We start from the raw sequence: 16,371 nt of genomic DNA on the forward strand, positions 1-16,371 counted from the left end.
GGATGGGAGGGGAGAGCCTTTGGGAACTGAGAGGTACAGGCAGGTGTGGAGCCCCGGCCCATGGAGAGCAGGTCTCTGCCCCACATGCAGCTCCTGGCTCCTACTGCCACACTTGTGCCCACGGAGGTGTGCTATCGGTTTACACTCAGGGACACAGAAATGTCCTGAAATGTGACCCACCTTCCAAGAACCCTGGACCTCTGCTGTGTCTGCTTCACTCGCAATCTCCAAAGGGTCTCTTTCTTCATAAATAATGTGGAATCAGGCCACTCCCAGGATCGAGAGAGATAACCTGAAGACCAAACCAGCCTTTCCTGTTTGGAATGTCTGGGTCCTCCAGACCCAAGCCTGGGAAGCCAACTAGGAACCTCATATGTTCGCATCACCCAAGGAATCTTTGGACTTAGTTGCTTTGCAGCATGTGGGATCTTAGTTCCCCAACCAGGGATCAAACCTGCATCCTCTGCATTGCAGTGAGTTCTTAACCACTGAACCACCAGCGAAGTCCCTCACCTGAGTAATCTTTGAGAGTTGACAAACTTCTAGACAGGCTGCTGCTGGATCTCTGAAAATATTCAACTTGTGCATCAAAGGATACCATATCAACAGAGTGAAAGGTAAACCCAAGAAGTGGGGGAAAATATCTGCCAGGTGGGTACCTGATAAGGGGTTAATATCCAGAATATATAAAGAAGTCACTGACCAACAGCAACACAACCTGATTTTTAAAACGCAGAAAAGACTTGAGTAGACATTTCTCCAAAGAAGACAATATGGCCAACAACATGTTAAAAGGTGCTCCACACCACTAGCCATTAGGGAAATGCAAGTCAAAACCAGTGAGATAACACCGCACATCCGTTAGGATGTGTGTCATGTATGTATGTGTAATGTATGTACATGTAACAAGTGCTGGTGAGAACATGGAGAAATTGGAACTCTTGTGCACTGTTGGTGTGTGTTAGTCACTCAGTCATGTCCGACTCTTTGCAACCCCATGGATTGTAGCACACCAGGCTCTTCTGTGCATGGGATTCTCCAGGCAGGAGTACCAGAGCAGGTTGCCATTTCCTTCTCCAGCACTGTTGGAATGTAGGAATGTAAAATGGTGCAGCCAACTATGGAAAACAGTATGGAGGTTCCTCAAAAGTTAAAAATAGACCTACCATCTGATCTAGCAATTCCACTTCTGAGTATATATCCAAAAGTGAAAGCAGAGACTTGAAGAGGAATTTGTACACCCATGTTCATTATTTGCAATGCCCTTCAAGTGGGAGGAATGCAAGTGTTCGCTGATGGATGAACAGATAAAGGAAAGTGGTCTATACAGTGGTCTGTTCTTCAGCCTTAAAAAGGAAGTTCTCAGACACGTTAAGTGAAACAGGGCAGTCACAAAAGGACAAATACTGGTAATTCCACTTACACAAAGTCCCTGGAGTGGTCAGATCCACAGAGACAGAAAGTAGAGTGGTGGGTGTCAGTGCCTGGGGGTGAGGAGCTGGTGTTTAAAGGGGACTGAGCTCTACTATGGGAAGCAGGGAAGGTTCTGGAGATGACAGTGGTGAAGCTTGTACACTATGAATGTGCTTAACATCACTGAATTGTACACTTCAAATTGGCTAAAATGGTCAATTTTTAAAGGATTTTTTGATGTGGACCATTTTTATTTTTAAAATTTTGTTTTCTTTTTGGCTGTGTTGAGTCAGCTTCAGCACCCAGGCTCCTTGTGGTGGCTCAGTTGTGGCACCTAGGCTTAGTTGTTCCGAGGCGTGTGGGATCTTGGTTCTTGACCAGAGATGGAACCTGCACTTTCCTGAACTGGAAGGTTGAAAATCCACCAGAACTGTCTTGATTTAGAAATAGGGCAGACTTGAAGCTTAAATACCTTTATTACTTTTTAAAAATTATTTGGACATTGATAGCTCTGCAAAATACTTCTCCCATCCCAAACTCTCACACCCTTTCCACATATCCTCCCCAAAGAAACAAAATACTCATCCTTCTGCCCATTCAAATCTAATTTTTAAAAACATGTAAGATCCAAAATCAAATATTACTTTTCTTTCCCAGAACTCGTTAGTAATTTTAAACCACAATGCACATACTCAATGGCATTTCTTTTTTAAAAATTAGCTTATCTGACTATTTTATGAGGAAAAACAATATCATTTCAAGGCCTTAGAATATAAATTCCCTGTTTCTGAAAGCAAAAGACATTGAAAAGCCCCTCTGCCCCCTGGAGTCTGCTGTGCACGTCACCCATGGAACCAGCGCTGCGCGGGCGGCACCACGCAGTCCGTCCGTCCACACGTGAGACATGTGGAGCTGGAGAGGGCGATGGGTGGGAGGGGGGGCTCCGGGCAGAGGGGGGCTGGGCGTGCAGAGCGGAGCAGAGGAGCAGGAGCTGGGTCCTGAGTGGGGACGGGAGGTGGTGGGGAGCCTGCATCTGCCCTGGTTTCTCAGTGATGAACAAGAGTGTCCACCAAAAGCATTGCACGTAGAACCAGAGGTGCGTGGATTACTGAGGAGGTTCGGGAGTGACCACAGCTGGGGTTGACGGTCCAAGCTCCCCCAGGACCTAAGTCAGGGTGGAGGGTCTGGGGGTTCCTCGGGGGATATGGAAACCCCTGCTTCTGCACCCCTGGGAGTTGGGATTTTACGAGAACCAACCTTCATCACAGGTGTGTCCCAAAGAGCTGGCAAACGTACCACATCTTCATCCCCAAACACCACTGCATTTGACCCCTGGCTCAGCAAGGAAGTCAGCCCACAGCAGAGCCCTGCCCACCTGGGCCGCCAAGCAGCAACATGCCGACACCCTGTCCAGCCCACTGGCTGCCCACTCACAGCCACACACATGGGCTCCGACCAGCTCTGGGAGGCGGCGGGGGGCGGGGCGCCTCACCCCCAGGGGTACCTGAACCCTTCAAGGAGCCGGCAAAATGCAGGCGCTGGTTACTCACTGAGAACTTGAGGGCAGGGAAAGGGAGCCTGTGCCACCCGGCTCCTGTGCTGCCAGCCGGCTCTAAAATCAAGAGGATGTTTCTGACTCATCTCTTGAGACGGACGTGAGCCATCCTTCTGCTGCAGCCACCTTCCCAGCACTTCTCCTTAAGGCTTCTCCTGACATGCAATCTCAGCAACATACAGCACGTACTTCAATAAAGGATTCTGAGACTAAGAGACCCGCCTCACCGCTCACATAGACCGGAGGGCTTTGTCTTCTCCCTCCGCCCTGGACCTGTCCCTCACGCCAGTTCCGCTCCTGTGGGTTATGGCAACACCACCTCTCAGTTAAAGCTTTCCCTCCCGGGTTTCGAATGAGTCTATAAATCACCAGAAGTCACCAAACCCACCCAGGCCTTGCCGCATATGGGGGCTGTAGCGGATGCCACATGAAGCTCTCTAAACGTTTAAACAAAACAAAACAGCCGCGCACGCCTGTGTGCACACACACACACACACACTTTGGCACATGAGCCTCGGGTTACTTGAGCGTGTTCAAGCTCAGCCCCTCCTATGCCCCGACACCGCTGAGCTGCGGGTCGAGGGCTGCAGCGGCCCCTTCTGCCTGATGGGAGAGGTCGCTGGGAAGTGCTGCTGTTCTGAGTAGCGAAAGGAGGAGGAACAAGTGCTAAACTGGCCCCCCAGAATGGTCCTCACGTTTAGCACTAGAATGGATGCAATGCTGCAGAACGTCTCACCAGGTGACCAGTTTCAAACTGCTGGCTGATTAAATATACATTTACATATAGATATAAAAATTACTAAGTCAACATTTGCTGTTTTCAATGTGAAAACGATAAAATGTAATTCTGAATAATTGTGCATTTGCCATAGGGTCCTTGCTAAAGGAACCATAAAAATAATTTTGTAATAAAAAAACTTTTCTTTTTTTAAAGTTTAGTATTGCCCTCAAGTTCAAAAGTTTGGAGCAAACGTGCTGAGTGGGCAGGACTGGAGTCTGTTCCTGCCAGGGACCTGGAAGCCTCAAACCCTGTGGTCCCAACGGCAGGCCCAAGGGACCCACTGGCCACAGGCTAGCTTGGCTCGATCGCCCTCGCTGAGCACTTGGCCTGCGCCCCGCACGAACTCCAGGGGCACGTGGGAGCTGGGCTCTGCCTTCTCTTGACTTACCCGACTAAGCAGCCGGGGGCGGGGGCCCTGGGTGGGGACCACTGAGCACCGTGGCCCAGGGTGGGCTGGGGCTGACCTATGCAGCTGGAGGCAGGGGTGGAGCAAGGGCTGTGCATCTCAGGGATACAGAAGTTAGCTGTGCAGGAAGGAAAAGTGCATTGACGGCAGCCTAAAAACAGCTCACGACCAAACCTCACAGGGAGGGAGGAGGAGCCGAGGTCGCCCTCCACCTGCCCTGCGGGCTGGCCACTCCTCGGATGCTGCGGGCTGACATTCATGCTTTCGATGCAAGTCTGCTCGTGAAGAAACAGGAACACACGTTCTCCCGGTTCTGGCAGGTACACGGTTTTCCTGGCAAAGTTCTTTTTTGCCAAGTTCAGTTTGTTTGGTTACTGTTCCGAGCCGCTGTCACCGGAATTCGTAGATGGGGGCGCTGTGTTCTGGAACGTGAGTGAGATTTAGCGACTGATACCTGTGGGAGGAGAGGCAGAGGTGTTAGAGCACCCTGAAAACCACACAGGGTGTGGAACCTACTCCGCGGGTGCCAGGAGACCCCATGCCCAGATGAAATGCAAGCTTATCTCAGCTTCCTCAGGGGAGGTGAACCAGCGACAGCCTGTTAGGCAAGGAGAGGCTGGCCCTCTGGGGGAGGATGCAGACCAGGTCCTCTGCCTGCACCACCACCCTGCTTCCCTCTGAAGTCGTGCGCCCCTCAGAGCTCCCAGGGGACCCGGGCACGTGCTGATCTGCCCAGAATCTGGAGGGCTTGGAATGATGACATCACAGCCACACCCCCTACCTCAGCGACTCCATGTTCCTCCTCCCTGGACATGGCTGTGAGACTCCAGAGCATCAGGGGCTCTGCGGGGAGTATGACCCCGTGATGGATGCTCTCAGGAGTCAAACAGGGGATGGAGAAACAGGCAGGGACAGCTCCCACTTGGGGACACCCTGCATGGATGGTGTGGGTGTCAGCTCCCTCACTTGTCCACAGAGGAGTGAGGTGCAGCACAGGAAAAGTGGCTCATCTCTCCCCCAAACACCTCAAGGAAGGCCGTCATGTTAGCCGTCAGAGCAGAGCCCTCCCCTCCCGGTGGGCCGGCCGGCATCATGAAGACATCTGAGTGCTGGGGGCATGTGGAGACGCAAGAGAAGCAGAACCGTGTGCATCCCTGGCGGGAGCGGGAAGCTACAACGGCCATGGGAAACGGTTCCCTAAGAAGTGACCGCAGACTCACCCATGACCCAGCAACCTGCCCCAGCCGCGTGCCCTGAGGAACTGAAAGCAGGACCCAGACAGGCTTGGGCACACCCACGTCCACAGCAGCCAGAAGGTGGTGATGAGCCACAGATCCATCCATCCACTGATGAACAGATGAAGATAATGTGGCCCCCATCCACGACAGGAAATTGCTCAGCAATAAAGACGAAGGACTGACACGCACTCAACATGCAATATGGGGTCTTCAAAACACAATGACAAGACCCAGAGGGCAAACAGTGCACGGGCCCACATTCGTGAAGTGCTCAGAACAGGCAAACCTATACTCAAAGCGGATTAGTGGTGCCTGCAGCTGGTGGGGGCGGGGAGCTGGGTGACGGCTCCTAGGTGGACAGGGTTTCCTCTCTGCCAGTGGAAACATTCTGAAATCGGGTGATAAAACCGTGCTGACACGAAGGCCCCCTGGACTCTACACTTTCAATGAGAGGATCAGATGGCACGTGAGCTGCTTCTCAATAAAGCTGGTGATTTTAAAAGAAGACCAAAAGTTTTAAACACTCATTTGAAAACTGAACAGGTGTTGAAATCCCAACAATGTCTGTTCTCAGAGAAGCCAGGGTAGCACGGAACCCCTGGGCCCTTGGCCACTGCTGGTCAGCCCTGGGCAGCGTCCTTCATGAACCTCTAAAGCATGCAAGACTTAACAGGAAATAAAGAGCTTCAACATGCAGAAGAAATCAGGTGTTTGAGGGCACAGCCACCCTTCAGGTGGACAGGGCACCTACAGAAGCTCAAAAAGTCATGAGAGGCCCCAGAACTGCGGCAAAGGCCACACCCAGGAGCACGTGGCTGTCACCTTGGCAGAAGGCAGGCCCATAAGGCCCACGGGCCCTGGCTACCAACAGACTTCTAGCAGGAAGGTGAGCACAAAATCAGAAAGGCTACTGACAGCAGAGTTCACATGGGATCTCACACTCTAACTACCGAGTCTGGGAGGAATGAAGACAGGACCCACAAGCCTGAGATAAACGTAGCTGAAAATAGGGCTGCTTGAAAGCATTCAGCAGTGAATCCCTGTACCCAGAACTTCACCTTTGCACCCATTTACACCACTCTGGGGAGGCAAACAAGCCCCCGTGTGAGCACTTTGGGAACTGTGGCCAAGCTCTCAGTCCTTACCACTCTGAGCTCCTGTGGTAGTAGTAGCCCTCTATGGAGGCCGCTGACTTCTGGAAGCAGATGTAGTAGAAGCCGGCAAAGGAAGCACCACTGATGTCCTTGATCGTGTGGTCCGGGACTAGGAACTGCTCCTGCATGCGCACAGAGGGTCAGTGTCAAGGCTCCGGCCCCCAGGCCTCCCTGCCCCTTGCAGCTGGCTCTCAGCCTCACTGCGTGACCATGAACCATGTGCCACCTGTGTGTTCTAGACCAAGCACGGACCCACATCTCAAGGTTGCTAGGGTCAGAGCTGGGAGCAGGCTGTGGGTTGGGACTCAGGTCTGGGCCGAGCCCCGGCCCCGGTTCTCAGCACAGAGCCTGGGAAGGAGGATGCTCCAGGCTTCGGTCTGTAGAAACACTGGCGAGATTTCAAAATAAAACAGCTTTTTCCCACAGGCTGGGGGCCTGGGGTTGGCACTAACTCACCTCCTGAGCTTGGTACCCGTGGCTCTAGCTCAGGAAGTACCAGAGGGAGCCCACCCGACAGACTCTTCAGGAGCTAGAAGGGAAACCCACCCCCATTCCCTGAGCTGGAGGGACCAGGGGCGCTGTGATGGCCCACAGCCTGGGCGAGAGGGTGGCCGGGGAGGTCACTTCACTTAGGGGCTAAGAAGAGGAGTCTCCCAAGTCCATGGGACCCTCAGGATGACCCAGCCTGCAGGGTGGAAGATGAAGCCAGAGGGAGAAGGGTCACAGAGCACGGGGAGGGGTCACAGAGCAGAGAGGGTGAGGCCGGGCCCCCTTACCTTCCACCTCATGAAGACATAGTCCCCACTCTTCAGCTCTTCGTAATCAAAGTCGTCTGAGTTAAATGATTTTGCATACTGATAAAAAGCCAGAAACTTGCCCTGAAAGCCAAAAGCAGAGCAAAGGATGAGGGCTGGGTGGGAACGCAGGCCTGGGGGCGGGGCCGAGGCACTCACCCAGTGCTTCCGGTCCACGTCCTCGTCAGCGTCCCACTTGCGGGTTAAGAAAGGGTGCTTCCTGCTGATTATCTCTCCTTCAAAGAAGGTCGTGAGGGTCGGGTACTCCTGTGGCAAAAACACAAATATCAAACAAGATGTCCAACAGGAGTTCTAACTTTACACAAAACAACAAACCAAGTTCACTTTAATTTCTCCCCAGAACTTTGAAAAGAGGACCACACTGCTGGGCAACCACCCACCAGAGGCAGGTGCAGCAACACCCACGGCCGAGGAGGGAGCCTGACTTGAGGGGCCCAGGGTGGGGGTGGGATGTCTCCTGGATTCTGGGGACTCTGCCAGAAGCAGAGGACCCTTCTTTGGCGCGCTTGTGATGTGTTGATGGCTCAGAAAAGAACTTGGACAAGTTACTTCTGAATATTCTAGCATACAGAGCAGATGGTAACTTGATAGGTTTTACTTTCTAAGGAAAACACCCAGAGAGGCTACGAAATCACAGCCCCGTCTTCATGCCTCAGCCTGGTCATCGCTTCTCAGACTGGCTCAGTCTATCCCTGGTGTGCCAGCTCTTTAGGTTCGAGGGGCAGGGAAGGGGCTGTAGAATAACCCTGACGTGAGAGGCACTCGTGTAATTAATTCTATCATGTGAGCTAAGACAACTTACATGACGGGAAACACTGATGACCACGTCTGCCCCGGGAAACCATAACCACCAGAAAAGCAAACGAGTGGTCATCCTGACTGGGTGCCTGAAATGTTAATACTCCCAACAACCCTGCTGTTTGTCCCTCTGCTCATACAAAGGCACAAAAGATTTGGGAAAAGTTAATTGAAGAACAAGTAACCACTGTAAAAAGTTTACCATTTCTCTGCATTTGTAAAAACCCACCCACCAGGCAACCCCTCAGTGTCACCAGGCAGCCCCTCAGCGCTGCCTGCCAGCCCGGGTAATTCCTGGGGGTGCTGTGATGACCCCCACCCAGCAGAGCACAGATCACCATCCTGAGGTCCTGAGACCATGGAGGACCTGCTCTCTTCCTCAAACCCCACGTCAGCCCCTCTCGCTCAGCATTAAACATTTCTACCGGTTTAAATGCCACTTCTCCCGGCTTGCCTCCCAGGTGGCTCGGCGCCCCCAGAGGGTACTGCGGCCTCGCTGGCCTGGGGCTTCCAGGAAGGCCATGACCACTTTTCTGCACATGCCAAGGCAGCCTGCTCTTGTAGCAGTGAACTTGAAACACTGCAGATCTGCCATCCCCCTAAAACTGAAACCTTCGCCCCAACGGTGGCGCCGCATTCCTCAAACACATACTGACACAGACAGAGCAGAAAAATTACAGAGACCAAAACTGCCTAAGCGAAAACCTGATTTTTAAAGGTATAAACCAAATTATAGCAATCCATTTGAGAAAGACCTGCTAAGGGAAAAAATGCTTTGTAAGCTGGCAGCTGACTTGAGACGTTAAATTAACGGCTATACAGTATACTGACTTCCTGAGTTTTGAATCTTCGTATTTTATCAAGATGTCCATAAAGAGAGAGAAGGATGAATGATCAAGTATAATAACAAAGAACAAGCTTATGTTCAAGTCACGAGTTTTCCTAACAGGTGATTCTACACCGACCTCTCTCTAAAATGTTCCAGGCAGTCTATCAGGGTGACCACTAGGTACCCACAAACTCTGAGAATTAAATAAAATAAGTATCTAATGAATGAATGAAGGAACAGAAGGAATCCCAAAGATAAAACCCCTCACAGGGCAAGCAAGGACATTCCAGCTCTGACTACAGCCAGGGGGAGGGGGTCACAAAGGGAGGGCGGGCATGGCTAGCATCCCCAGGTGCGGGCCCACTGCGCTGGGCCGTCCTCCCCTCGCTGGCTCCAGGCCCACCTGCCTGGAGGTGAGTCCAGCTTTCCGTGAAGACCCACCTTCTGGAAGATCAAAGTCTGATTGACCAGTAAGGCAGTCTCTGGGTCTGGTGGCATGACCACCTGTGTTCCAAGTAAACCCAGCACAGCCTCAGAGTGCCCAGCATTGTCCGGGGAGTGTGTGGTGGGGCTGACACCCTCCCGCTGGGCTCCCAGCCACCTATGTTGGGCTCCCCAAAGATGCCCCTCTCCCTACGGGTGGCTGGCTGGGACTGCAAAGAGTATCACTTGACACCCATTCTTCACAATTCTGGGATTCAGTTTCCACAAGGCAAACCAAACTTCCCAAACTGTGTGTTTGTGACTCAAGGCAGGTAGGAGGCCAGTCATCTCCAATCATATAGTTAGTTTTCCTATTTCCATACACATGAGAAAGACCATGGCTGATTAGTCATGTTAAAATAAGTCAGATATCTGCTATTTCCAGAACTATAAATGGAAAAGCAAACAAAAATTTTGCCACACCGTGTGGCACGTGGGATCTCAGTTCCCTGATCAGGGATGGAATCCAAGCCCCAGCAGTGGAAGCATGGTGTCCTAACCACTGGATTCCTAGGGAAGTCTCAGGCTGTACATCTTAAATGGGTGAACTCTGTGCTATGGGAACTATATTTCAGTTAAAAAGAGTTTAAAACAAGGTGAATTCAAAGACTTGGAAGACTCGGGCAGGATGACAGACCCTTAGGAAGCACAGCCCCCTCTGATGAAGGTGGCTCCGAGTGGGAAGAGCTGGCAGCGACACCCCCCACCTTGGGAACTCGGCTGTTGGGTGGCCTGGGGCGCTACCCTGCATTCGGGCCACCTGCCCCCACAGGGCCATCCGCAGCCTTTCCGTCTGTGGGTTTTTAGTCCTGCCCACCATCTGTGTGCAGCTCGCTGTGACCATTTGGAATCAGGTCCCCATTCCACACTACAGACTCTGCTGGTTTCCTAACGAAGTTCAACATTTTTGCTCTGCACTCAACACACACGTGTGGCCGCCTCCGAGTTGAGAGTGTTCTGTTGCTGGGTCTTCTCCAGCACAGACCCAGGTGAGAATCCTTCCTCATGCTGTCACTTGCTGCCCCGACTTGACCTGATATGTTTCCAGAGATCTGTCTCAACAATCAAATTCTCAGGAGTCTCTCAGCCATCTGATAGAAAAGCAGGAGAACCAGGGGGACAGGGAGACGAAAAGCAGTGCTTCCCGACTGTGGGGGCCCAGCCTGGGGCTCAGCAGTTCCGAGCTGCCCGCTCACTGATGCCGCGTCCCCTTGGGACCTGAAGCGGGCACCTGGAGCCCTCACCTCCTCACGGGTAAGCCAGCTGACACAAACAGGTGAAGGCTGTGGGCAGGAGGAGGCGAGGGTGTCTGCCAGACCCTCACTACTCTGAGCAGCGTGGCCAGGCCCCGCTCCTGCTCGCCAGTGGGAACACAGAGGGTGCTCTCTCTCGCCTGTGACATTCCTGAGTTCTGAAGGTTGAAAAGCTGGCCTTGAGGGAGGGAACAGCTCCTTCTGCAGGAGGAACCTCCAGGGCCACGGTCTTGGAGGGGTGCTGCTCATTCCAGAAAGTGAAACTGACCATGATGGCGGCAGCGATGCTCTGATTATATTTTTGTTTTCCTCAAAAAGGATCAAAGTAAAATCAGTAGTGTTGGTCACATGGTGATCTGCTGATAAACTTTAACGTCTGTGAATGCACACGTCCACACTGCCTGCTCCCGCTCCCTGACAATAACTGCACTCAAGGTATGGGGCTCCTGAGTCAGGCTTGCAGAGTCGAGCTCGCTGGCCCTTCACACCTGGGGTCCCAACGTGCTGTCCCCACCAGGCCCCCGCCTGCGGGAAGAGCACTTACCTCAGTAAGGCCTTTGATCTTCAGATACCCGCAAAGGTAGGAGTTCCCCGTGTCCACGTGCTGAAAAGACAGGACAACACAGCCGTGTCATAAACGCAGGGTCCATCGGGGACAGCGGAAGCATGTCCAGCATGCAGAGGCCCCTTGGAGGCCGGGGAGAAGGGAGCCTGGAAGCTGGTACAGCTGGGTCTCCCCGGTCCAGCAGCAAGCTGAGTGTTTAATGCTGAGTGAGGCCTCGTGTTAAGAAACTAGGGGGACTCCCCTGGTGGTCCAGCAACCAAGGCTCCACGCTCCACATGCAGGGAGCCCAGGTTCAATCCCTGATCAGGGAACTAGATCCCACATGCTGCAACTAAATATCTGCATGCCAGCAAGGAAGACCAGGTGTAGCCACATAAATAGATACATATTAAAAAAAGAAAAAAAACTAGAAACGTTTGTTGCAATTCTCAGATCTGAGGACCCTATACCTTCCAATGCACCTTCAGTCAAACACCAAAGTGGTGCTTCAAAGCTGCAGCGAGCTTGGCCAGCATGAAGCACGCGGCTTCACAAAGCTGGAGCGGTCCCATCGTCTGCTGCAGTGGATAAAGGTCCGCACCTGAAAACCACCGCAGCTCTGCAAACATCCTCACCTGCTGACGTGGGCATCTGACAAAATGGAACAGCCAAACCTGAACTTACAGGGGTCAGCAAGGGAGCTGTGTTCAAGGACCCACGGCTTGAACCTGAAGCCTTGTTTCAAGGGTGTGATTCTCACCAAATTCAATACAATTTGGGTTTCACAGCTGCCAGAAAGGGTATCAGGTGGCAAGGATACTCGCTAATAAGATTAAAAACTCAACTAAATTGGCTAACATTTTGGATGGATTATCACATGCTTGAGAATCAGAATTTCAGTTTGGCCTCCATCCAACCATGTGTCTCTCCCTCTCTGCTCAAATTGATCTTTTTGAACCAAGGGAGTGTCGACCCAGCAACCAGCCAGCATCTCAGTGAGAGAGAACAAGGCGAAGGCTCAGCAAGAAGGTGCTCGAAGCACACCTGTGTCTAACCGCTGCTCTCCCTAATATTCCTCCTACAGTGACCTGGCCCTCACTTCACTCTTGGCTTCCTGGATGGCAGAAGAGAAAGAGAGTAGTCAGAGTAACATTTAAAAAAAAAACACCACCACCAGGTCAGAACCTTACAAAGATTTGAGGAACTCTTGAAATTGCAATTTTAGGGGAAAAGAAACCACTCCAGAAGCACATGAAGAGAGGCCCATCGTTAGTCATCAGAGAAATTCAATCAGAACCACAAGAGATGCCACCTCACCCCCACTGGGATGGCTATAATCAAAGAGGGGCCGTGACAAGTGTGACAGGGACGTGGAGAAACTGGAGCCTCTGACACTGCTGGTGGAGATGGAAAATGGTGCAGCCACTTTGGAAATCAGCCTGGCAGCCCCCCAAATGTTAAACAGTCACCACACAACCCAGTATTCCACTGGTAGGGAGACACCCAGGAGAAACGCGGACAATGTACACATAACAACTCGCGCGTGTATGTGCACAGTGGTGTGTTCATGACAGCCCCAGAGTGCAAACACCCACAAACAGCCATCTATGCATCAACAAAGGAACAGAATGCTGCAGAGCCACTAGGGGACGATGACACAACAGCACAGAGGGAGGGAGCACTGGCTCCTGCTGTGATGTGGACGAACCTCAATACACGGTGCTCCGTGCGACAAGCTGGACACAGAAAGTTACTGTATGATTCCCTTTGTGTGAAAAGCCCACAATAAGCAAATCTTAGGGGAAGAAAAATTAGGGGTTGCCTAGGGGTGGAGTCCTTGGACTGCATGGAGATCAAATCAGTCAATCCTAAAGGAAATCAACTCTGACTCTTCATTGGAAGGACAGATGCTAAAGCTGAAGCTCCAGTACTTTGGCCACCTGATGCGAAGAGCCGACTCACTGGAAAAGACCCTGATGCTGCGAAAGATTGAGGGCAGGAGAAGAAAGGGGCGGCAGAGGATGAGATGGTTAGATAACATCACTGACTCAATGGAAATGAGTTTGAGCAACCTCCGGAAGTTAGTGAAAGACAGAGGAGCCTGGCGTGCTGCAGTCCATGAGCTCACAGAGAGTCGAATATGACTTAGCAACTGAATAGTGTTGGAGGGGTGTGGCAGCTAAGGATTCTTTCTGGGGATAATGAAGATGTTCTAAAATTAGACTGCAATGGCAGTTACACAGCTTTGGGACCACACTAAAAACTACTGAATTGTATACCTTACATGTGTGACTTGTGTGACAGGTGAATCATACCTCAATAAAGCACCTATGAAAAACAAAGAAAGCAGGAAAGAGGTGGAGTTACAGAAGTCAGAAGTTTCTAAGACAACAGAGCCCAAGAACCCAGTTGTGGCTGAAAAACCAGCTGATTGGGCAACTCACAGGCCAGACTGTCTCTGTGACAGTAAGACACTCACCCATCCAGGTGCAAGGTGGCATTCCTGGGTGTAACCACCACCCCCGCCAGGAGATGGCCAACTCCAAGTGGCCTCCAGCCACTGCCCAGGTTGCTCTGGCCACCCTGGGACCTGCTAGTCATGCACCAACCCAACCCCTACTCCCACCGGTTCACAAGGGAATTGGCACCAGCAGGAATTCAGAAACAACATGCTGAGGACAGGGAGGGGAGCTGCCGCAGGAACCAAGACTTGTCTGTGATACCAGGCTGCCCCGCCACTGGTCCCCAACCCCATTAGACACCATCAAACTCAACAAGGGGCCCAACTCAAGATCATCCCAAACATGACCCACACCAGGCATCTCACTTCTAGAATTGTATGATGAGCTGCAAATCTTCCTACTCAATTCTCACATTTGGAGCAGAAGAGAAGGGAGATTGCCACAGTGGTCATCTAATGGTGAGAGCTGAAATAACTCAGCCACGACCCTTTTCTTTTCCTGGCCTTGTCTCACAGCTCGCAGGATCTCAGTTCCCCGAGTAAGGACTGGACCTGGGCCACAGTAGTGAAAGCGCCAAATCCTAACCATGAGACCACCAGGTAATGCCCATCTTTTCAATTACAATAAATATCATAGCTTATATTAGAAATTTCAGTTTGTAGACCAGAGACACAATTAACAGAGATGGAGTTCTCTTGATCTAAAGTAAACAATTTGCTCCAACAAAGCAGTAAGATAAAAAGAGGCAGGTGAATGATCGGCAGTTGGTGGAGACAAAAGGTGGGAGAAGAGAGGCTGTTTGAGATTTAAAATCAGTAAAGAGCAAAGGGCAGGAGAAAAATTCTGTCCTCACACAGGACCTACATTCTACATCTACATCCTACATTCTGTCCTCACACAGAACATCAAAGCTTCTGCAAGACCTTTGAGGGGATAGTGCTTGGAGGGGCTTTTAGGCACAGCTTAGGAGATGAGGTATCAGACTGAAGACAAAGGGGCGAAGGGAGGAGGAAGTGGGTCCTGATGCAGGCCTGGGCAGATAGACAGGAGGAACAGTTTTCCAGGAAGGCAGAGCAGAAAGAGGATTAACCACAGCCGATCTCCATGGGCCAGGAGGAAATGTCAAGTGTGCTCCCATCTGCGTGAGAGGAGTGAAGTGCAGGAAGGAGCTGGGACAGGTAAAGCTAAAGTTCCAAAGCCATTAGGAGCTGGCAGCAGGTTCTCAGAAATCCAGGTCAGATGGGAGGAGGAAATACCATATGAGAAATAAAAGTGGGTGAGTTACATTTCCTAGCATGAGTATGAGAGACTAAGGAGGAAGCCCTGACATGTGGATCAAAGTTAAAAATACAGTAAGAGGGTCCCCTAGAGCCAGGAAGGAGAACAGGGAGATGGGAAGGTCTGGGCAGACAGATGGAGAGAAAAGGAGTGGACTGGAAGTGGCTAGAGGGTGGGGAGTAGGGAGTGTCAGGAGTCTGAGCCAGGAAGAGACCATGGGTTGGGGGGCTAGGAGATCAGCTTCTAACAGACTGTGAGGAGCCCACTTAGGATGTGAGTGCCCAGGCTAATGGGGCAGGAATCGGGGTAGGATGGGGGCCCTCAGGTTCCGGGGCTGATGGAGGGAAGAGACGGATGAAGCTCTGCCGAGGAGGAAACCCCCGGAGGAGGAGGCGGGCCCCAGGGCCTGGGCTTCATGGGACCGAGGAAAACGTGGGAGGCAGCAGGCACGTCTCGGGCCTGGAAGAGTCCAGAGTCAGAGGGAATCCCTGGAGAGTTTCCCGGACGGGGTCCGAGAGGGACTGGAAAAAGGACTGTTGCTGGGGCGACAGGCCACGGGGAAGCAGGGCCGGATCTGAGGCGGCCGGTCCCCGGCTGGGGCCCGCAGGGTTGGGGCGCGCCGGAGGGCCCCCGGCAGGCCCAGGCAGCTGGCCCGTCCGTGGCCGAGGGCCCGAGGGGGCGGCGGCGCGGCCCGGTCCGTGGACGTCTCGAGAGGCCGGGCCGCTGGCTCACCTGCAGCACTACCTCCACGTCGTACGAGTTCCCCTTGCTCTTCTGGTGGCCGCGGAACTTGGAGCCGCTGTAGAGCAGGCTGGTGGCCACGCCGGGCTGCTGCGTGTTGATAGGCGGTGGCGGGATGAGCGAGGCGGCGGAGGCGGCCGAGGCACCGGCCGGCGGGGGACACTCGGTGCGGACCGGCATCGCGGGGTCCCCCGGAGCCAGGGCTGGGGGAAGGGGAGGAACCGCCGCCGCCGCCGCGCGGAAGCCGAGGAGGGCAGACGGAGGGGAGGCCGGCGCGCGCGCAGGGCGGGAGGGGTCCACCCGCCGGCCGCAAGCGGACCGAGCGCTCCGGCCACCACCGGGGCCCCGGGACCTGCGAGCAGGGCCTCCGGGTTCTGAGCGAACCCCCTCCCCGCCTGCCCTCGCACACACGCCCCTTCCGATTGGCTCGGGCGCGCTGGGGGGCGGGAGCAGGCTGGCTCGGCGCTTCCGCCCATTGGCGGGCGGGGACAGCACGTGGCGGCGCCGAGGCCCTCTGGGACTTGTAGTCTTTTTCCCGAGGAGCGGCGCGGGGGCTGGGCCGGGGCGTTTGTGATGCTGATTGGCTGCGGCGTGCGCTGAGGCGCGCGGCGACGGCGCGCT

At 53.1% G+C, this 16,371-nt stretch overlaps 1 protein-coding gene across 1 annotated transcript; it reads right to left on the minus strand.

Annotated features, from left to right (window-relative positions):
• Positions 1 to 1,872: 1,872 nt before the first annotated feature.
• Positions 1,873 to 16,144, minus strand: GID4 (GID complex subunit 4 homolog). The gene is given in 6 exon segments (NM_001199762.1): positions 1,873 to 4,609; positions 6,539 to 6,669; positions 7,324 to 7,425; positions 7,501 to 7,608; positions 11,270 to 11,329; positions 15,742 to 16,144. Coding segments are annotated over 6 exon segments (654 nt in total). The 5' UTR covers positions 15,931 to 16,144; the 3' UTR covers positions 1,873 to 4,545.
• Between the last annotated feature and the right edge of the window lie 227 nt (positions 16,145 to 16,371).

This window comes from Bos taurus, chromosome 19 (genome assembly GCF_002263795.3).
Source record: "Bos taurus isolate L1 Dominette 01449 registration number 42190680 breed Hereford chromosome 19, ARS-UCD2.0, whole genome shotgun sequence".
NCBI lineage: Eukaryota > Metazoa > Chordata > Mammalia > Artiodactyla > Bovidae > Bos > Bos taurus.